The 23677-nt window shown below is 42.0% G+C and overlaps 1 protein-coding gene across 5 annotated transcripts in view; it reads left to right on the forward strand.

The window, feature by feature from the left end:
- Positions 1–23677, forward strand: part of COL14A1 (collagen type XIV alpha 1 chain) — a 212549-nt gene that overhangs the window by 183129 nt on the left and 5743 nt on the right. For all 5 annotated transcript variants that reach the window (XM_027624793.2, XM_027624808.2, XM_027624828.2 and 2 more), the window contains 3 exons: positions 2971–3006; positions 4018–4084; positions 6877–7065. In XM_027624793.2, the coding sequence (XP_027480594.1) occupies positions 2971–3006; positions 4018–4084; positions 6877–7065 (292 nt within the window). The remainder of the gene's footprint in view (positions 1–2970; positions 3007–4017; positions 4085–6876; positions 7066–23677) is intronic.

Below are 23677 nucleotides of genomic sequence, written 5' to 3' on the forward strand. Positions count from 1 at the left end.
TTTACTTATTTTTGTTTGCTGATTTTTGGGTTTTGTTTTGCATCTGATGCTTGAAAAGCTGGTTCCACTAAAGGTTGATTTCATGATAACATAAGTAGCTCTTTTCTCCAGTTAGACCTACAAGGGGTCATTACTGCATCTTTAGGGATTTGGCCACTTGTGGAGCCTAAGACACCAGTACATCTATATCTCAAAAGAATTGCGAGGGAAGAATGCCTTGTAAATCTTACTTTTGCAAACAGTTTTTATAAAGGAGATTGGATACTTTTTAACGGAATCAACTCTTGGATACTTTTTACAGAATCAACTCTTTCTAATCATCTAGAACACCTGAGAATGTCTTAAATATCTTCATTTTTTTTCAGTCAAGGCAGGTAAAATGAAGCTGCCATCCAGACTTGCAGTAAAATTCAGCCATTCATTCATTCATTCATTCATTCAGTTAACATATCTTTGAGCACTTGCTCGGCCCAAGCACAATCCTGGGAACTGCGGAACAGGAGTTTGTGAGCTAGACACAGACTGACTATGGAACTTACACGCTGAGAGTGGTTATAGTGAGGATATGCTTTCCTTGTAGAGTTGGTGATTCTCCCCTGGCAAGTCCAGCTTTGTATTTTTCATAAATTCTGTTCCATGTGTTACCCCGTTCCAAATAATGACGACATTATGAGATCCTAACACATTATCCTTGTAAGGAAGCCCGGAGACCATTTAACTCAATGGCCTGATCCTGCAAAGAAGCTCAGAAGAGTTTAAGTGGCTTACAGATCCTATCTCATCTGTTTTTCCCCAAAATATTAGTATGAAAAATTTCAAACAAAATTCAAAGAATTTAGAGTGAACACCTATATGCCCAGCACTAAAATTGTACTATTCTGTGTATGAGTTTGTGTATATTTTTCAATAACATTCTCTTGGGTTTTGTTGATTATTGATCTCATTTGTAATCTTGAGAAATTATGGTACACTAAAGGGTGGATTTATTCTTCTAGTTGAAGTCAGCTAATATTTTTCCTCTCACTTTATTGACAGAACAAAAGGAAGCTCAAGGTCTGAGGAAGTAGACAACAACCCTAGATTTATAATGACTATTTCAATTTAATATTGGACTTAGTTGAATGTTTGAGTGACTCTTTTAGGCAGGAAACAGGCTAGGCGGTTTTAGAAATAGAAAGTAATATAAGTTATGGTTTCCAGTTTTAGAGATCTTACCATCTACACAAAGAGAAGAGAAATCCACGAGCTGACTTGTAGCTAAGTACATTGGACAATAATAAAAAATGCAGTGTCATATAACTGATATTGGAACTAATTACTGCATTAGAATATTTCTCCTGTTGCTATTTAATTTATAAGATTTATGTTTATAAATACTTTAATATTTTTCTCACAATGTTTTCATACACTGAGTAGATCAGGTCTGTGGGGATGCGAAAGTGTAATTCTGAGGAATAGAAGTTAGGGAGGTTGGAACTAGAAAACAAAAGACTTTGAATTGAAGAACCAACTTTGTCACATGGGTGTTAAGAATCGCTGAGTGGTTCTGAATAGAGGAAGAGCTGCTGTCACTCAGTAGTCACTGAGCCTTCTAAGTTGTATGCTGGTAGTATCTGAGGAAGGACCCGTGGTTATGTGGGGGATGAACTAGAAGGGGGGGGGTCTTAGTTAGGTAAGTCAGTTAGAAGGAAGTTTCAAATGCCCTGGTGTAAGACAGTGAGGGTAGCACCTGGGTCATGGAACAGAAGGCTATGAGAGATTGCAATGCAAGAAAGTGTGTGTGTGTGTGTGTGTGTGTGTGTGTGTGTGTGTGTGTGTGTGTGTTGAATAGGCATACGAGATGCAAGGGAAGAGAGGAGAAAAGACAGAACCAGTGGTGGGCTCAAGCTGCTTGTACCTTCTTCTCTTCCTTTCTCAACTCTGGCTTCAGTGACAGCACATTTGTAGCTTGAAATCAACCATGGTAGATAGATTTATGGCTCCAGTAGCAGCAAACTCTGCAAGCTGGGGCATCTTATTTTTCCAGAAAGCCAATTTACCTGCACACCAATGGTGTGAAACGAGAATTTTGAATTTAGGTGACTGTTAATGGAATAGAGATTCTGGAGAAGATACTTGGTTGGGACCTGTTGAGTTTATTGTAACAACGGGGAACCGTCTGACAATGTGGGTAAATTCCATCTGTAAAGGCTATTTGCTATCCTTTTGGTAGACACATAAAAATGTTGTTCAGTGGATCTATTACATTGCTTCAGAGTTGAAACAAAAAGATGAAATGCTCTGAAGACACATGTTTTGCTTATTAGTATAATTTCATTATAGAAACACTTGAAATCTCCATTATTTTTTCAGTAAAAATTTTTACGGTAATAATACAGTTTCTTACAGCTCAAAGAGTAGCTAAGCCACACAACAAAATAATAATTCAGTTGAGAATTCACGTTAATATGAGTTCCTGTTATCGGGGAGAAAAACTGTGTGCTGTGACGCAGACAGAAAGCAGAGTTATGGGAATCCACAAATCTCATCTCTTACCTGAACCCTTAGGATGGAAGATCATTTACTTCCTTTGAGAGATATTCTTTTAAAAATGGAAACAATTTAGCTATTCAGCAGAGGCTTGTAAAATAAATCATGAAGCATCAGTAGAGTACGATTCACGGAGCGGTGCTTAGGGTGGAAATATATAAATGACCTATTCGGTGATATGACGTCACAAAGCAGTATTGCTGCATGATCTCAATTTCATGTGAAAAAATACTATGTCTACGTATTAAAAGGCTGGGGGAGTAAAATGTTTAAAAGAGTTACTTCTGTTTGCTGTTTGTTTATTCCTGTTGTGTATCGATTTTTGCTGCAGAATCACTAGAGCTAGGAAAAACATCTTAATAAAATAAGAAAAGATGCACTCTCATTATGGCCAGCTGAAGGCAGTGTTACAAGTAACTTGACAATTTAAATTTTTTACAGGGTATCCCTGGAGCCAAGGGAGAGCGCGGAGAAAGAGTGAGTATCCTCTGGCTCTGTTTACCAGGCACAACTGGCTGCACACTTTTCATTGCATAAGGCTGAGACTGGATGACCGTCGACGATCCTGACTGTTACTATTGTGACTGTTCATCGCTCTTATTCCGTTCCCTCTCTCCTCCCTCTCCTCAACCCACTGGACTGTGGGCATGTTGTCAGGTGGAAAAACACCCCGTGGGCTAGAAGCCAGAAGAGCTGGTTTCTAGTTGCAGCTCTGCTACCATTCAGCTGGATGACCTCGGGCCCCTTTCTTTAAGGATAAAATGGAGAGAATCAAACTCCGCTAACTCCAAAGTGGATCTGATGACAAAATTATATAATGGACATCAAAAGGCTTCAGAAAAATAAAAACTCTATGCAAATGCCAAGTAGTAGAAAGGGGCTTGTGTTTTCTCTGATGGGCGGACATTGGCAGCCAATGGCAGACGCAGAGTCAAGGAACTGGCTGGGGAACTTAAATCAGTTTATTTCCAGGGCCTTCTCTCTCTTTTGAGAAATTGTGCGGCTGCTCATATAATTGTGCTGTCGCCTGTAGTAGAAACAACCGTGACTTTGGGCCCATCCAGTCACCTCTGTGAACCTTTGGGCAACGTGTTTAACTCTGTTCATTTATCAAATGGGTTTAACATTTTTCCTTGGAGTTGTTGCTAGTATGAAATTAGCCACTGCCTGAGAAAGTGTTAAAGTGTGTAAGCTCTAAAGAGCCATAAATGAGGTATTCAATATATATGGGTTTGTGTCAAAACTATGAAATTCTTCTAGAATCTGGGACCAGAAATACTTGATTTGTCATTTAATGAAGGTTCCCAGGAACCTTGCACCATGAATGTCAAATTGCTTCCTCCTTCTCTGCACCGTGGGGGCCAATCCTATCTGCTGTGGGAGCCAACAAGGTGGGAGCAGGGGGTTGAGTCAGATCTGCATGCCGGAAGTCCAGCCATGGGGCTGGGCTTGTGGCCGAGACTCAGAGGATGCTTTCTTCTCACGCAGGGGGACCTGCAGTCTCAAGCCATGGTGCGGGCGGTGGCACGTCAGGTGTGCGAACAGCTCATCCAGAGTAAGTGCATTATGGTTCCAATGTCGTTCTCTGTTCCTTGTCCCAACGGGGATCTGCCTTGCCCAGAAGTTAGTGACTCGGGAAAACACCATGAAAGCTTTGTCTTGGTGCAGATAGGTAAGCTTTACAGATGGTCATAACTAACCCAGGTAAGAGGTCATTACAGATCACCCTCGAGTCCTGTATCCATGTCACAGACACCAGCTTCCTCTGTGGCATCTGTCCAGGAGCCTTCCTTTGGCCTGCATAGATTTAACTTAGCTGCCCAGATCAGATCTTTTATTCTTTCCTTGTCTTCAAACGGTTAGATTTTTTTTTTCCTCAAGTACTCAGCACTTGAAAGTTGTCAGACTAAGGAATCAGAAGCTACTTTCAAGAAGATGATCCATACTGTTGATTTCTATCAACTCACTAGATTTAAATCAATACCTGCTTTTTTTTATCCTTTTCTTTTGGTTAGCCCAAGGTCCTTGGCTTCATTCTTCTTTTTTGTTAAATTTAAAGTCGATTAGCTAACACATAGTACATCATTGGTTTCGGATGTAGTGCCTCATGTCTTCATTTTAAACTTGAACTTTCCAGTAGCACAGTATTCCAGTTACTTGTCTGTGTTCATTCACTTGCATACCCACCCATTTTGCGTTTTCCCCAGGCCCACTGACATTTTGTCTCAGTAATCTAACCAGAGGGTTACTAGTATGGGCCCTTTGCCAATAATTTGCTCAATTCCAGAAAGATCTAAGGCCAGGTAGAGATGAAATAGTCAAACCCAGCCATCTCTGGCCTAGCTCTGTAGTCAAGTCTCCTACTCTGGTAGCACACCACTCCGCCTTCATTACCCGAGTGGCTGTCTTAGCTTTGGAAGGTTACGTTTTTTTTAACCCAGGAATGTCGGGGAGTCCCATAAGTGTCCAAAAAGGCATAATGGCTAGTTCCTAAATCCCATCTGTCGTAGCTAAACCCAGATCTCATCTTTGGGAAGGCATCGAGTGAATGTGCACATCAGCTTGGGAGAGTTTTCATTAAGACATAAATTGTGCAAACCATGTACAAAGCTGTCATCTTCAGACATAACAGTAATGCTCCCTATATTTTAACTCTTTTTCATTTATATTATATTGCCCAAATTAAATGTGTGTATCTGAGAGAATTGACCAGTTTTAATGAAACTATTTAAGTTTAATGCCAAAGCAAGATCTTTAAAAACACAATAAATTATAAAAGCTAAATTGAACACTGAATACGTCTAAAGCTAACCTGTACCTTGGATTATTTTGTAGGTTTCTCATTTCAAGTATACAGTGTAAAGAGGCAAGGAATTATTTTAAAGAAGTCTAGTGGTTAAATCCAGATAGGACTCACTGACCACAGTATGTGGGGGATTTCACAATAGTTGCTGTCATATTCCACTGTAGAATAAAAATCTTATATAAATATATGATCATTTAAGACATGCCCTAAAAATTGAGAGTTCAAAATTGCATCTTTCCCCTTCGGGAATTCTCAGATTCTTGTGAATGACTTCGAGGCAATGGAAGCCAGCAGGGAGTGATGCAAGGAAGCTGAAAGAAGCCTGTAGAATAGGGAGGCCCTGTCTGTGGATGCAGTTGGGAGAGAAGAAATAGAAAAGATTGCACACAACTTTATGAGCAAGACCCAACCCACGCAGGGGCTGTTGCTGGCACCTCAGCCACCTTCCCACATGCTACTTCAGGTTCCTCTGGGCTCCTTATTCCATTGCTTCGGTTTCTCCTCAGAACTTGATTCATCAGTTAGCATATCATTCCTCACATGCTCAGTTATCTGGATTTTAGTCCAGAGCTGATCAGCAGAATTACTCTAGGAAAGGTGACGTGGAAAACTGTGTGAGACCAAAGTGATGATAGCTAGAGAAGTGATAAAGGAAGAACCTGGAAAAGCAGATGTGGAAATGTCGACCCCACTCAGACAATCGTGGACATGCCTACAGATGGCCTCCGAGTCATCAGTTGCGGTCATGGTCCTGTGCTTAAGAAGGCATTGAATATATTTTAGAAATAATCCCTCTAGAATGGTTACTGTTCTTTAGATCTGAATGTTAGAAAAGGGATAGGTTTTCATCTAGAAAATTCACTCATGTGGGAAAATCTTATCTTCTGATGTTGCCGGAAAACTGAGACGTTATGATATCAAGCACTTTACCAATGTATACTTCTGATTATTAAAATATGTTCTTCCAGGCATAACTGAGTTAAGGGATTATAGGAGGGAGAGCCAGATTTAAAACAAAATAAATAAAGCTAGTGGGAGTATCTGCAGCTGGGACCCAAGTAAAGGTTCCTGCAAAAAAAAAGCTTGGCAACGAAGAGTCAAATTGAAACAAAACACTTGTCTGGGGGTTTGTGAGCAAGAGGGTGGAGCAGGCTTTGTGGGTTGGAAAAAAGACAAATAAGTTCGGGAGAGGGGTGTTGCTAGAGAAGAGGGGCAGCTGGGTGAGGGTTTAGGGGTCAGATAAATGTTGGGGGCAAAAACCAAATGTACGACTTCTGCCCATGATGTTTACTGAGGTGCTGATGTGAGCTGTGGAATTCCAAACACTTGAGATGCGCCTTGAATACGGTCCAGCTGTTAATATCATCCAAAGTAAAATGTCATCATTTTTAAGTTGGAAATCAACATATTTCAGAGAGTGTGCTTTTCCCTCTTGTGGTTGTCGAACGGAATGGTTCGGAGCCTTGACCGATAACACCGCTGGTCTTCCCTTTCTGCGTGTGACAGTTCACTGAAGGATGCCTCTGCCCTTTGTGTCTCAGGTCACATGGCCAGGTACACGGCCATCCTCAACCAGATTCCCAGCCAGTCCTCATCAGTCCGGACCATCCAGGGACCTCCTGGGGAGCCTGGCAGACCGGGGTCACCTGGAACCCCTGGTGACCAAGGACCCCCAGGGACCCCAGGCTTCCCAGGAAATGCAGGCGTGCCAGGGAGCCCGGGAGAACGAGGTAAGCTGAGCCACCTCTCCCATTGGAACGCCACTGAGGGGTGTGCAGTGAAGCACGGCGTAAACAGTGGTGCTTATACAATGATGATGTCCAAAATAATGAATGTTCATTAACACCACCCATCTCTTCTCCAGCTTATTTATTTTTCCCCAAGATTGAGTAAGTTGAGTAATCTACAAAGTATTTCGTCAAGAGCCATATCTACTCGTATGAAAAAAGAGGATCCGGACCCCCAACTCACCTCTCAGAGGCTTTTGAGCTAATGAGAGAAAGGTGTCCCCTCTAGATGGAGGAATTAAGAACAGGTGCCCCTTCCAGGTGGAAGAATTAGAAAATGATGCCCTCCTCTGGACAGATGTGGCATCACACATATGTCATGGTAAGCGGAGAGCTCACTTCCGAGGTCAGATGCTTTTTTTATGCAGTGCCCATAGTGGGCAACAGTTGGTGGCAGCCCTCAGGTGAGTCATGGGTCCTATTGACAACTGATTTACATATGCCTCCGTAGACCATGCCAGCTATGAACTTCAAATGAAAATACTGGTTGTGGTTCATTTTCCTATGATATAAGGCAGCATTTTATGTATTAGTTTCACGGGCCAATGTTTTATCTTTTCTACCAAAGCTTCTTGAGAACAGAAATCCTACTTAGCCTTTTCTGTTTTCACCTGCACGTCTTAGCAGTGTTGCATAATACAATAAGACGACTTTGACTGAATTTCATTCAGTTCTATAATTGACCTAGCTCTCCCACTCTAGATTAAAGAGATGTGGGAAATTGGCATTACATATGAACCACAAAGAAAGTGATGGGAAATAAGACAACTGATTAAAAGTATTTTCTAAGACCCCATGTTCTAGAATGTGGATCTGGGGGAAAACCTGTTACCTATTTGCCATGTGAATCCTGTTACTTTTGTGAGCCGGGTAGGATATGTTCCTTTTATCACATTGGAGATGTGACATGCAGATTCCAAAGTTAGTACTTTATGGTCATTCTTGATCCATGCCAACAGGCTACGTGCCCTTCTGCCTCTGTGTTTTCATATGCCTTGTTCCCCGCTTTGGAAATGTCTTTTGCTTTCCCTGTCTCCAGTGTGTTCTTACTCTTAGTGCAAGGCTCAGCTGCACTTCTGTCTGAGGAATGACGTTTTCATTGATTGCCCCAGACCACACAGGGGCTCCATCCCCAGGACCCTTGATGCACTGTCTTTCCTGTGCATTTTAGCACTCATCGGGGGGAGGTGAACAGCTCGATTGCCAGGAGTAGCATCAGTTCTGAACCGCATTGCACATGATAGGTCCTCCCTCAATAGTTGTTGCTCTCATGGCAACCCAGTCCTGGTTTCCCTTTCAGAAGGTTTTTCCCGTGCCAGGACATGAAATCAGCCGATGTAGAGAAAGGCATGGTTCCCTCACAGCACTCGGAAGATCTGGCAGCCGGGCATCCTCTGATGGTGTTGGTGATGGATCACCTGTAACGTGGGGGGCACAGGGCCAGTGCCTGAGTCACTCTCAGCAAGTCACAAGTTGTGTTTGTTCTTTTTGGAAGTCCTATTCTTGTTCTTGCCAGACTGAGTCTTCCCTGCTCCGCAAGAGGAATTGAATGCTTCGACCATAGGAAAATATTCCGGAAATTCTAAAACAGTGGCCCAGACAGCCTTTGAAATATGAATTTCTGTGGTATAATTTTCTGACCTACGTACGTCGATATACATGTATCCCCAAAGAGTGTAGTAGACAAAGCAAAATCCTGTCCTGCAAATACATGGAGAGTGACAGTGTGACAGAAAGTGAGACGTGCCCTCTGAACATGAGGGAAAGTGATTTTTAGATGATCACCAATGGATGGTCATGGTTTTGCATTTAAGGTCAGGGTTTATAGGTCAAGGCTCAAGGGACTTTTCGTTCCTAGCAAAGTATTTCAGTCCTATTGCAGTTGGGATTTGTTGCTGTAAGGAAGACAATGATTTTTTTGTTTGATCTTGTGGTCCAAATACCCAGGAAGTATTGAGAGAGAGAAATATCTACTTTTCCACTAAATCAAACAATAGAATTTTAAAACTGAAGACACTTTAGCCGTCTTTTCTCCTCACCCTATTTTGTGTAAAAGAGAGCATATGAAGATAAGCCCAAAGAGTCTTGAGATCAGCCAATGTTAGGACTAGAAGTAAAAACCAGAGGTTGTGGGGCTGTTGTTGTTGTTGTTGCTATATATAAAATATGATTATCACGATGCTCTCTATAATATTGAAAGGACACTATATTGTAGTAAGTAAAAATAAGTATTATTACTCAAGAGTGTATTTAGACAAATGCTAAACTACAAAAGCAAGGCAAAAAGAAATATGGTGTTGAGTACTCTGGCCTAGCATTTAAGTGAACCTCACTTTCTTGGGGTCTTCTATGTGTCTCACATGAGTCTTCCTAAAAGAAATTCACCACTCCATTGACTTGGCGAATTTTTCATAGGAAGTGCTCCATCTGGTTTCCCTATTATAATTTTTCAAAAATTTTTACAGTATGCTCTCTGCCCCCATAGGGCTTGAACTCCCAGCCCTGAGATCAAGGGTTGCATGCTCCACTGACTGAGCCAGCCAGGTGCCCCTAATTTTTCAAAAGTTTTTTGAACTCTTTTACAGAGGATGTACAGTAAGAAATACATTTTGCATCACGATGTAGTGTGCATGTCCATGTGTATGCATGCAAACTTGTATAACTGAGGCAAAAAGAAATACTACTGATCCTTACTATGGTTTCCTGTTTTCCTCCGTTAAAAGGGCTGAGGGGCAACCTTGTATTTTATGACCTCGGTTCAAAATGCACTGATTAACCCAATCATTATCATTGAACTAGCCAAAGAATGTGCATTTTTGGAGAACAGAAAAGGAATTACAAATACTCCCCCCACCCCTGCTCCATATCAGCAGTGTGAAATAGAGACTGTTCTCGACTTTCCTTATCACCCAACAGAAGACTGTATTTTGCCTCCATCTGATTAGCTACCTCCTTTTCATTAGTACTTCATCTCCTTTAACTTAAAGTATTTTTCATAAGTTTGTGGGGAATCGTCGTTTAGCTATGTTCTCACATGGATCGCAATATATACAGAATCCTTAGAAGTTAGGGATTTGAAGGACTCCCGCAGCTCACGTTGTTCATCTAAGGCTTGAACTCCAACTTGGACTTGTCTGATTATTAGCATCCAGGAGTAAAGAGGTTCCATCTGCGTAGCATAAGCAAGATGTTCTGTAGCCCAATTTCTCACCTGCTTTTTCTTCTTGTCACTTATACTACATGGCTCACATACAGCAAAGAAAAGCTGTCTTCAGGTAAATGGCTCTATAACCTGGCTTCCAAAGTTCACAAAGCTCTAAAGTTTCTCTTTTGTTCCCCGGCCTGAAACAACTGAGTCCTGATTTTTCTGACTTGACTTGTGACGCTCCAGTCACAACCTTGTGTGATTCTGACTAGACCCCAGAAGACAGCTCCATTTCTAATTCTGATCTTTGTGTAATCGTTCCTGGATGACTAATCTCCTATTTTCTTATTCCATTTATTGAAATGTTCATATTCCTCACTGGTGTCTTGAACCATATATTAACCCAGTCAAAAATAAGTTGGCTGGTCTATAGTTGGCCAAATTGAGTTCCTTTATTTACTTGAAAAGAACTGGGATAGTTTCCTGATTTCAGTCTTTATGCAACTCCTTCAGTTTCCATCATTCTCCAAAAAATATTGGATCACAGGAGCCATCCAACTGAAGAATTCATGTTCAGATTGTACATCCATAAAGGGAATTTATATCTGATTTATTTTGGACAATAAACCAGCAAATATTTATTGAATGCAGGGTTCATGTAAGGCTTTTGGGTTGACAGTGTGTGAGATAATACTATTTATTTATGGCTTTCACTTATTAGGCACTAAATGTATCTGCCAATATTGTGTTCAGTCCTATATACACACTCTCTCATTTGGATAAAATAGAAGACATAGTTTGGATAAGGAAGGAATGTGGAACATTACTGAATGTGCAAGTTGGGAGAGTAAACGCAAAATGAGTTGTGTAGAAAGTAAATGCTGTCAGAATTTAGAGGAAGACATCACTGTGGGCTTTGAAAAGAAGGGTTCCAGCATTTATTAAGCGGCTAGTGTTGTTAAGCTACTATTAGTTGCTTGGTACATTATTAACGCTCATAAAAATCTTACAAGGTCAGTATTAGCTCCATTTTTTTAAAAAGATTTCATTTATTTATTTGAGAGAGAGAGAGCATGCATGAGCATGGGGGAGGGGCAGAGGGAAGGAGAATCTCAAGCAGACTTCCCGCTGAGTGCAGAGCCCAATGTGGGGCTCCATCCCAGGACCCCAAGATCATAACCTGAGTTGAAACCAAGAGTCAGATGCTCAACCGACTGAGCACTGAGCCACCCAGATTACCCTAGCTCCATTTTTAAGTGAGGAAACTGAGGCTCAGCTAGTTTGTCAGTTGTCCAAGGTCACCCCGCTGGACCATAGGGGACCAGAATTCAAGTCCACATCTGCATGATTCCAGAATATCTGTGCTTGCTCCACTCTGTCCTGTTGCCACCTTGGAATTCATGGTGTAGTGGGGGACTCCCATGGGAGAGGCCAGAACCATGCAGGGGGTCTGGTGGACCCCGGTTTCGTTTTGGCTCCTGCTAACCACAATTCACGGCTCAGTGCACACAAACAAGTCAATGGCTGAACTGACCAGAATGTCACAGTGGGTCATGGTTGTACTATTCGCAAGCTCCCTGCACACTCTGTTCTGTTTTTGGAGAGCCTTGGGACATCCTTGACCTGGCAAATGACCAAATTTGAGGTGATTTGGTGGATAAATATGAATGTGATAAAAATATTTTCCATGATTATACATTTTGACACTTGAAAGTTTTTCTAGTATTTTAGCATGTGCCCAGGCTATAGAAGAGTCCAAGTAGGGGAATTACCTGGGGGGAAGCTGGTCATGGATCTGGCAACTTGGGGTACACCTATAGAATTAGTGTAACATCTAACCCTAGGAGAAATAGAGGAGAAACCTGGAACGAGGCAATTCAGTCTTGTTTTACTTGTGATATTTTAGAAGAGAAACTGATTTCACTTCACTACTTGTGATGCTGCTTACCTGAGTAGCAGAACAGGATGTCGTTTGGGGCATCAATCATATGTACGTCAGGATCTGAGCTTGGCCACTTACTAGCTGTGTAATCTTGGCTGCTTAATCGTACACCCTAATCTTTCTGTATCTTCATTCACTCACCTAACCAGCACTTACTGAGCATCTACTACACATCAGGCACACTGTCGGGTGTTAATGACATAGTAGTAAACAGGGCATACATTTCCTACCTTTCCTGTCCCTAGCATGGACACAGATATTAAACAGACTAACGAAAACTACATGAATAGTTTCATTTAGTTACATTGGTTGTAAGTGTCACGAAAAAAAATCCATGATACTATGCAAATGTAGAAGAGGGGGCTCTGACTTACTCTGGCATGTCAGTGATGTTTTAGCTGAGACCTGAAAGCTTAGGACTTTGACATATCAATAAGAGAGTCAGAGGAGAGCATTCTAGGCAGAGACAGCAATAACATGTGCAAAGATCCTGAGGTGGGAAAGGGCTTGAAACTCTCAAGCTGTGATTCTCAATAGTAGTAAACATATTGTCTCCTTTTCAACAAGTAATTTACATCTCTTTTACTGTTCAAAAATGAAATTCATAGACAATACATATAACCTGCCTTCACACATAATTAAAAAAAAACTAGGCTACCATCTAGTGTAATGTAAAGAAGTAAAACTAAAGTAATTTCTCGTTAAACTGTTTATTCCAATATGCAAATTCTCAGCATGACTACACTGGAAGCATAATGAAGCCAAAATGTATTTATATTAAATAATTACTGAGACGGCAACAGCTACAAGTTAGCTGAGCTTTATCAATAACATGTCTTTCTGCATTTGTGTCTACTGTGTTCACAGTGAAGATCATAAGAGCAAATACGTCATCAGCATTATGCAAATAACTGTAAATTATCTGTAAACTATCTACTTTTTCAGACACCTGTTCCTTGATTAACAGATCTCTTGGTTTTCCATTATATTTCTTTTTCCTACTGGGGCTCTCTCCAGAGAGGCCTGATACTACTGCCTAGACATCTCCTCCCACCCATCGACAGTGGGGATGTCTTTACCCATCCTAGTGCCTGGAAAAAGTTAAGTGGAAATGACTGGGAGGTATCATTCCAAAGATTTCTCTATTGGAATGCATTGGTTTCTATAAATGTCATTAGCACTTTATACCTACTCTGTGGGATCAAATATTTGGGATGCGGTATTATCATTGAGGATTAAAAAAAAAATCATCTTTAATCACAAGACAACTTCATGTTTTTGTGTAAGAGCTTGATGCAAGGGCAGTTTCCTCACTCTGTTGCCTGGATTAATTTTTTATTATTCTTTGAGGATATAATCCCTGAACGACTTTTTGAAATTGGAAAATTATTCCTCTTGAGGTTTCCCTGCCACAGAAGACAAAATTTCTAAGGAGTGAATGTAAAGAAAGACAAGATTTAAGGATCAATTCTTATATCAGTCCTGAGGTTCTGCGGTTAATTTGAAAAAGATGGACTTTGTTCCGGAAAATGAGAAAGGGGGTTGTGAGAAGGATGAGAAGATGCAACACAACCGAGCCACCCCCCCTCCCCCCCGCAAAGCAAACACAGGTAGAAAAGGAGTCAGCCACACTCTGGTGGCTAGAAGTCAGTGACAACTCCCTTCAGAGACACAGAAATGGCAGTCAGAGCCGAGAAGAGCTGCATATACCCAAAAGCTAAATCTGAGTCCCTACAGCTCATGCCCCTCACCTGGGAATCAACATGCCTGAGAAGGCTGGGTCTCAGGACGATTCGAAGTTGGGAGAGAGAAGTAGGGTTCTTGCATTCGCTATTTCTGTGGTTGAAAAGAGCTGTTGGCACCGAAGATACATTTGGCTGAAAACTTTGGTCACGAATGCAGAATAACAGCATAGCAGTTACCAACCAGGAATGCCTCAATGCTAAGCATTTGTGAAACTTCTTAATGTCCCCTTTATCCTGGTTTATTCCTGGAAAAGTTATGTTTATGGGACAGATCAACTTGATTAAAGATAGAGGGTTGGCAGGGCTCTTGTAATAATTGGCTGGTTGATGCTTAAATATTTACAAGTATTCCCTGTGATGTTGTATTATCTTTGATACTCGGTTGCACAAGGCATAGTCTTTTCACTGCTGTTAAAAATCTGCTGACGTGTATGTTTCTTTCCTCATCCCCTTCCTACCATCTCCTGAGAGATGAACTCCAGAGAAATGAAGGTAGCTTTCTCTTCTCTCACCCAAGAGCTATGTCATAAAGTCCAGTTTGAATGTGCTTTGGAACAAGACTTTTCTCTAAAGGTCTGATGTATTGTTTTCTCGTAATGTAGAGTAACCTGAACGCATTGAAAGGAATCCTTTTTCTTTTTCTTCATTGTATCCTCTTTTATTTTGTAAGGGTTTTTTTCCCCCTCTATTACAAATTGACTGTTTACATTCAACATGGCTGCAGAGAGAAGCTCTATGTGTTAATGATTTATTACTATATAACAAGTTACCCTAAAACGTAGCAACTTAAAACAACGAAACCTATATGATCGTGGTTTTTCTGGGTCAGGGATTCAGGAGTGGTCTAGCTGGGTGCTTCTGACTCTGGGTCTTCCATGAGGTTGAGTCAAGATGTCAGCAAGGGCTACAGTCCATTTTGCCTTCTTTTTTTTTTTTTTTTTTTTTTTTTTTGCCATGAAAGCTAATATAATTGTTTCTGTAGCTTAAAATATCTTGAAACCCTTCATTGGAGGGTCTGTGTAGTAGATCTGATCAGATTCTTGCGTTGGATTTCGGTCCCTGTCTGGGGTAACGGGTATCGTGCTAGAAATAGCACTCAAGGTTAATGCCATCTCAGCATGATATCTTTGTATGGTCCCGGTTCCTATTTTCTAGTTTACTTCAAGTATGTACTTTTTGCTCTAGCCAAACTGAACTGCTCTGTGCTCTCAGTATTAGTCAGCTTTTGCTGCATAACAAACCACAAACATCTCAGTAAGCTACAACAATAAATATTATTTTTTTCACCACATATCTGTGGAAAACAGGGGCAGTTCTGCTCTGCTGGGGCCCTGGCTGGGAGGGCTAATAGTTTCCTAGAGTATGTAATCCTCATGACAGGGGCAGAAACGAAACAGGGCAACACAACCACCGAATCCTCTTTCAAGCCTCTGTTCGAGTTATTGCCTCTAACATCTCATTGGTCAAAGCAGGTCACACGGCCATGGTCACACCCAACCCCAAGAGGTAAGGAAGAACGCGGCCCAAAGCAAGAGAATGGGCGTGCCAGTCTTTCTCAGAGTGATGAGGAAGTTTACCACATTCTTCATACGTGCGTTTTCCTTTCCTGCTGCCCTCAGTGCCGATTCCTGTTGTGTGCCTCTCTTGTACCCGTTCATGGATTTTCACCTGGTCTTCCCACTCCCTAGAACCTTCTTTCTTCCTCTGGCTCATTCATACTCCAACTTCAAAACTCATCTCAAGAGTCCCCTCTGCCAGACCACTCGTTCCTCCCTGTGGTTTGTTTGGCTCGTGTGTTGGTTGTTGCTACCCTACTCTACTCCAGCTGAACTAGACTGAGTAAACTCTCCCAGAGCACATGTGTCCACCCCAGCAGTTTCTCATTATACTGTCATGGTTGGTGTACTTGTTTGTCTTCCCACTGGACTGTGAGTTACTTGAATGGGGCTGTGCCTTTCATCTCTACATCCCCCCGCCCCACCAAGAAGCCTGAACGAGAATTGGATCCATGAATAGATGGCTACCTCACTAGTGTGTGAAACAGATCATTTAGCGCCCAGGTAGAATATACTTTCTTGAATTGCCTTTTAATAATTTCACTTCCGTTAATCCTGTCTCACCAGGAAGGCTGCATATTCCCCAAAGACCAAACTTAATGTCGATTTTCCTTTTATTTTCCATAATACCTGAAGTGCAATAGTCGTTTTGTGAATCATAATTGTGTGATTTATGGTGTTGATTACTACTTGGCTAGTTTTTTTGGCTGCCATTTGTCCTTCATGCTAGAGCCATGAAAAAAAAACAGAAGTCTGCTGTGTGGCTATAGGACATCAATCCTAAGACATCCTGTTAATAGCCAGTTACTGCCAACTTGACAATGTCAGCATTTTCTTCAAGTCATTTTTTTTTTAAAGATTTTATTTATTTGACAGAGAGAGAGAGAGAGCATGAGTGAGCAGGGGGACGGGCAAAGGGAGAGGGAGAGGGAGAATCCCAGCAGACTCCATGCTGAGCGCAGAGCCCAATTCAGGGCTTGATCTCCTGACCCTGAGATCATGACCTGAGAGGAAATCAAGAGTTGGACGCTTAACAGAATGAGCCACCCAGGCGCCCCATGCTTTTAGTTTTTAAAAGTAGTATTTGCAGTTCATAAACACACTTGACTTTTAAGTGCCCCCTTCCCTCATTTCCCAAGGTAGGATAATCACAATCAGATAGCTTTGGTAATACCCCATTATTATTAAACATAAGATCCAGTCTTTAACATTTAAATGTTAAATGTTAAATCTTCAAGTCATTATTGTGTAAAGTTAAGCCAGGAAAACAGGGTGAGATTTTTAAATAGGAAGGATTTTTCAACTGGGTAGGAAATATATAAATAGAAAATACATTGGACATTTCAGTGCCCAAATTTTAGTGTGTCTCATTTAGATGTCTGTGGCCAAAAGATCAAGGGACCTTCTGCTTATTATGCCTGTGTGTGTGTGTGTGTGTGTGTGTGTGTGTGTTACTATATCCATATGTAAATATTGATAGAGGCAGAGAGTCACTTTCTTTTGAATGTAGGAATGTACTTAGCCATTTTCTAAATTTCTGGCCTCGAACATAAACAAGTAAAATGGAAATATAACATGTAATAATTTAGATGATAAAACTAAAGCTGTTTATATATTAGCTATGGTAAACTATTTTCAGTGAATTTTTTAACATGGCATTTAAAGTGATAAATACAATAAATAAATATACCAAAATGCGTTTGTATAGCTGAGCGAAAACATACATAGAAAAGATATATTCATTAACTTTTTTCATTTTCATTGTTTCTAGGTTTAACTAGCTATAAGATGTATTCATTAATAGTGGATTCTTCATGATTATTATGAAGGGCTGTTGGCCTTAATGAATTTTTTTAATAGATTTTATTTATTTATTTGACAGAGACACAGCGAGAGAGGGAACACAAGCAGGGGGAGTGGGAGAGGGAGAAGCAGGCGCCTGGCTGAGCAGAGAGCCCGATGCAGAGCTCAATCCCAGGACTCTGGGGCCATGACCTGAGCCGAAGGCAGAAGCTTAACGACTGAGCCGCCCAGGCACTCCTGCATTTTGTTTTAAACTCTGCAGACACTGGCCTCATCCCAATGCCCTGACACAGCTCTCTTCTTTTCCAAGAGTCGAGAGCATCATATCACTTTTCATTTCTGCAAGGAATGAAAACTAGACCAAGCTCAAATTTAAATATCATCAACTGGTTGAATATTTATGCCAAATCCGAAATGTTCATTTTTGAAGCCATAGAAATTGGCTTATTTTTCTGTTAACTTTGCATTATTAATAGTTTTCCTAACGGTCCATGCTGGAAATAATACAATGGCATTGAAGGGGAATCAGTCAAAACTTGAGAGCTGAAGCTGGTCGACCGGCGTTTGATCTGATACTCTTATTATGTGCCCCTAAGATCATAGTATCAGTTTGCAAAACTATGTGGACAAAAATCCAGGATTCCTGGTGCCAAATGGAATCCCTGTTCGTTTTTGCCATGTAGCTGCACGTGTGAACGGCCTGCAGACGCCTACGTGGGGTTGGTATGCAGTGATGAAGGGCGCTCCTCCTCACCCTCTCTCTTCCCTTCTTCCTTTACAGCCTCCGTGCTGCCCCTCCCCCTCCCTCCTCCCCGCTGCACTTCCTTCCCCCCTCTCACTGCCCAGACATCAGTGTGTCTAATTTAGATGTGTGTGGTCAAAAGACCAAAGGACCTCCTGCCAATATTACCATGTCTCAAACTGATAGAAAAACCTAAAGTGCAAAATATCTTGTTGTCTTGATCTTGATCTGGTAGTGGTTCCTTTGACCACCGGACAGCCCTGCTTAATGCTTTGACATGTTTTCCTCTTGCTTCTCTGTGGGACTAGCTCAGTGTTTATGGGTGGAGTTGAGCTCTGCAGGATTTTTCAGTCCACTTTACTAATTGTATTGCTTTGCAGCACCCAGCAGGGGCGGATCCATGTTTTAAGGAACCTGAGGCTTCAGCACTTTGGATTTCCTCTTCGAGAAAAAGAGAGTGAAGTTACCAAAAAAAAAAAAAATAGGTAGATGGTATTGGAGAGGTTCTGTGCACACGAGGGGCAAGGGCGGTATCCAAACTCCTTTGGCCAGCCAGAAGACTGGCTTCTTATTCTACCACTCCCAAACCTGCTGTAGCCAAAGTCCTGCCAAACCTCTTTGCATTCCCCAGGCACGCCCAGTTCGCTTTCATCGGCAGGTCTCTGTACACGTACTTGCATCTGCCCTTCTTTGCGTGGATAACGCCTGCTCTCCAAGACTTAGCTTCAAGGGTCAGCTCTATTGGAGAGCCTCCTGTGATTCCCCACAGATACCTCAATTCTGTGCTTTCATATTTGTTGTAGCTCTTCTCAGACTGCATAATGGCTCTCCATTTGTCCCTTTCCCTACTACCGGGTGACCCACTACAGGCAGGAAGGGAAGCTTCTGACTCTCAATAGTTAGAGCCTGATACTGGGACTGGACCAGGCAGATGGCTTCCAGTCAGCGCTTCTCCCTCCTTTAGCTGTGCATCACTGCCTTTCCAAGCTCCCATGCCCCCCTGCTCCTGGGGAGGTTCAGCCAATGGGAGGCTTTAAGAAGGATTAGAGGGTTCGAACAGGGGAGAAGTCAGGATATTTCTCCCCTCACCCAATCCCTGGCGCCCCTGCAATTCTGGTTGTGTTGACAACCCTTACATAGCTCCTCCTCCCACTGGAAATCTCTCCCTCTGCTTCTAGATCCTACCAGAAGGTTCTAGGCTCTGGGCTCCAGTCACACCATTCCTTTCCATTTTCCCTATGCTCCTCAAGATGAGAGTGACTTCCCACTCTTGCTAACTTATCAGTTGCCTCATCATCTTTAATTGGCTTCTCAGTCCTTCCATCACCCATGTAAACAAGTCCCTGGATTCAATTCTCTTTGCCTGAACAATCTAGAGTGCTTTGTCTTTCCCTGAGTCCTGAATTATACTGTCATAGTGGATGGGCAGTTATTTTATAAAAAAGACAGTAAGAAGGGAAACTCTTGGCAATTGTTTGCAAAGTTTGTTTACATTGAAAACAATCACGTATTTTCCAATCTTTGTCCTCTTAGCCGAGACCTTAGCCAAAACATGGAGTCCCACATGCTGGTACTAATGCTACAGGCCAAAAATGTGAAAATAGCAAACTCTGGAAATTGCACAAAGTATTTAGTGAATTATGTCCAATTAATCTGCCACCTTGTAGCTAGGTATCTGTCCGGTATTTTGCTTCTAGTAGGCATTCAGACATATTTTGAGTGGGAAGCAGACTGTGCTTGCCATTCATTGTCAGCATTTCCTAGGTAACAGACAATATAATAACATAGCTGAAGCTCTGTCTCACTGTTTCTGTGACTTTTTGGTACAGTTACAATGAAAGCATTGCCCGGGCTTTGCATATGTGCCTGGGCATAAATCCTGGGAGTTGCTCAAAATGTCTGGGATCAAGAGACTCACCGCGGTCCATGGAGTAGCATGAGGCTCCAGTGTGGAGTGCTTGGTGTGGTCAGAGGGCAGAGAAATGAGTAAAATTTCTCTATTCAGAGACCAACAGGCCAAAGAAAATAGGAAATGGACAACCAAGTGCCAGATCCTAGACATGTAGTTACTGGGAGCCAGAGAGAGCCACTAAACATCAACCCTGATCTTGCTCAGAGCAGAGGGAAAGAATGCCGACTGAGGGAAGTAGGCTGAGGAAATGTGATAACCACAGGGCTGATTGCTGAGCGTGGGGCCAGAGCAAATGTGCAGACTGACTCGGCAGGTAGCTCGGGAAGCCTCGACTGCAAAGAATAAGACAAGAAGTGCAGCCTGCTCACTTGGAATGAAAAGGCAGGGAGGACAGTGGTTCAGCGTCTGGGCTTCGTCACCATCCTGACGGGGTTGAAATCTTGGCTCTTTTACTTCCTAGCTAAGGGCAGCCCCCTTGGGGGTTAATAGTAGTGCCCGCCCTCTTGGTTCTTGTGAAACCTAAACGAGCTCACACATATCAAGCCTCTAGCGTTCAGAATCTACTGAGTTCATTTATAGGCTTAGCTGATAAACTGGCCACATTCTTGGTTTGTCAAAGTCTGCAGTTGAACTTAGTATTTCATTCATTCATTCATCTGTTTGACACGTATTTCTTGAGTGCCTTAGTATGTGCCTGGAGCTGGGAATATAAATGGACAGGTCTCTGCCTTTGCAGACCAGTAAAAGAAAATATTGGAGGTTCAGTGTTAGGTTTATGGTAAGGGAGAATCAAGTAGCCCTGAAATGGTTTCTAATGAGACACTTAAAAAAGAATGAGTATGACAAAGGTGCCTCTCTGATGGGGGATGTTGGTGATGCATGTGTAGGGGCAGAGGGTATATGGGAAATCTCTGTACTTACCATTCAATATTGCTGTGAACCTAAAATCCCTCACAAAAAAATAAATTTATTAAAATATTTTTAAAAGAAAGAACAGATGAATGGATAGATAATCTCTCTGATTATCCTAAATATTTTTGGTAACTCAAAAAAAAACTAAAGATATTTTAATCTTATTTAAAATCATATTTTTGGAAAGCTAGATCTTCATTTATATCAGCTATGCTCAGTTTTCAGAAATGGCGGAAACTTAAACTTAATTGTGCCTCTAAGAAACACGAGCAGCTGACACTGTCGCATGAGGAACTTGTTAGAAAAAGCAGTGTTCCCACAAGCCAGGCACGTGAAAGTAAAAAGCAAAGCTCCAGGGTAAGGAATTTTGTTTGTTGATCCTTCAAAGGCCAGGCTTGCTTTTAAGAGTCAGCTGCATGTTGGTGTAAACATGTAGTCATTCAGTTAGGCTTCTAGAACTTACTGGGCCACCTACTATGTGTGAGGTTTGGCTTGGATCCGACACTAACAATAAAGAAGACATGATCCCTGCCGTCAGCAGGCTCGTAGTCTTAGGCTAAGTGAGCATGAGGACAAGCAATGCAGTGGGGTAGGTGCCAGAGGAGGCAAGGACAATATGGAATCAGAGAATTCATTCATTCATTTATTCATTCAGTAGGTAAGTAAGTAAATAAGTATCTGTAAGTTTCATACTATGTGGAAGATACCCTAGCCATGTCAGGGATACAGCCATGAATCAGATCCATAATCCCTGTCCTCTTGAACCCAGTAGGCTTCTGCTCATTATGGTTGCAGAGAAGCCTTAGCTGGGTCTTGAAGAATGAGAAGTATTTATGGAGACAGCCAATGTGAAACGGGTGTTCCAGAAGGAGAGGCATCCTGTGCACTCAGGAGTCCCAGTGCCTTTGTGGTGGGAATGCAGGCACTTGGCTCCGGGGACTCCATCTCAACAACAAATGGCTCCCACCTTCAGCCCTTACAAAGAGATTGACGAGAGAAGCCCTTAGTATGGGTGATGACAGCGTTTTGTCTGTAAAGAAGGACTATGCCCAGATTCCACTGCCCGCTGACATTTCATAAATGGGTGGACATTTCAGGACATTTCACTTCTTTCCTTTTAATCATGGCTTACAGGCTTATCAAAAGTATATGCAGATCTATGGGCGCCTGGGTGGCTCAGTCGGTTAAGCATCTGCCTTCGGCTCAGGTCATGATCCCACAGTCCTGGGATCGAGCCCCGCATTGGGCTCCCTGCTCCACGGGAGGCCTGCTTCTCCCTCTCCCACTCCCCCTGCTTGTGTTCCCTCTCTCGCTGTCTCACTCTCTGTCAAAAAATAAAATCTTAAAAAAAAAAGTATATGCAGATCTATCTTTAGAGATCTGAGGTCTCTAAGCTTACCTTTTAATTTCAGTCCTCATCTTAAGCCCTTAATTATTGATTTTAACATGATTTTTTCATTCCAAGAAGATTTACAACCAAACTCAGTTGTCATGGACATGAATGTTTCTGCAGTCTCAGAACCATAAGTGAACACGTGGACAGATATTAATCTATTAGCCTATGTGTACTTGGAATAAATCCTCATTTCAAGGATAATAAAATCTAAAATTCTCTGTTAATGTAATTATATCCTTAGAATTTTTTCAAGACATTTTAAGGGGCTGGAATATTTTTGTGAGACTCTGCCTCTCTTACCTTGATTTGTAGTAGAGGTAATATCAAATGCCACTTGTTTTTCTCTACGTAACTAGAAAATTAAAACAACCAGAATCCCTACTCCCCAGTCTTCCCCACCTTTTGCTTTCTTAATGAAGAGGCAACGGTAAGTCAAGAAACTCTTAACAGAGAGTTTTTCCTTTTTTTTTTTAAAGATTGTATTTATTTATTTGACACACAGAGAGAGAGAGAGATTGATCACAAGCGGGGGGGGGGGGGGCGGGCAGAGGGAGAGGGAGAAGCAGGCTTCCCACTGAGCAAGGAGCCCAACGCGGGGCTCAATCCCAGGACCCTGGGATCATGACCTGAGCCACCCAGGCGCCCCAACAGAGAGTTTTTCCTAAGAGTACTTTCCTGCATGTCCTGTTCAGCCTCATCAACTGCATCTCCCACTTCGGAGAATCACTGAGAAGCCGTGTTGGTAATGTTGATCCTTGAGTACGGTAAGGTCATGGGAGGCCTCTGAGTCATCACACACTTAATCATGAGCAGCCTGCCATTAGTCATCTGTGTATTTTATTGTGTTCTAATTCTTTAAAAATTAGTGGTTCCCTGTGGGGAAAGTGACTCTCATTCAAACAGAAGAAGTTTCTGCTAAATTCCCAGACGCCTGGTGGAGTACATTTGCAACTGAAAGAACACCTACCAGCTGAAAAGTACTTATTCCAATTAGCTACTAAACTAATAGCTAAACTGGTAGCTAATTGGGTAATATCCAGTAGATGTACCCGAGGTGTTTTCTGTCTGGACAACTTGATAAGCAATTGAGTATTACGTGTTGATTAGTCTGAGTATGTTGTATGCTTTTTAAACTCAGATGAAATTGTATTTTTACTCTTGAGAAATTACTGTCTCCCTTATGGGTTCCTAAGACAAGAGTCAGACCCGAAACAGGAGGTCATCAGAGGCTCAGTGGTCAGTGTCCTGCTCTCCCCCTAAAGTCCTGGTCTCTTGTGAGCTCAGAAAATCCTCCTGAGACCAATGCAATAGGCATGGGTGTTGGGGAAGCATAGCAGGGGTGGGGCAGCCCTGAGGACCACTAACAAAGAAGGAGGACTTTTTCAAAGGTGCCAGATATACC

The sequence above is a fragment of the Zalophus californianus genome, chromosome 4 (assembly GCF_009762305.2).
Source record: "Zalophus californianus isolate mZalCal1 chromosome 4, mZalCal1.pri.v2, whole genome shotgun sequence".
Taxonomy (NCBI): Eukaryota; Metazoa; Chordata; class Mammalia; order Carnivora; family Otariidae; genus Zalophus; species Zalophus californianus.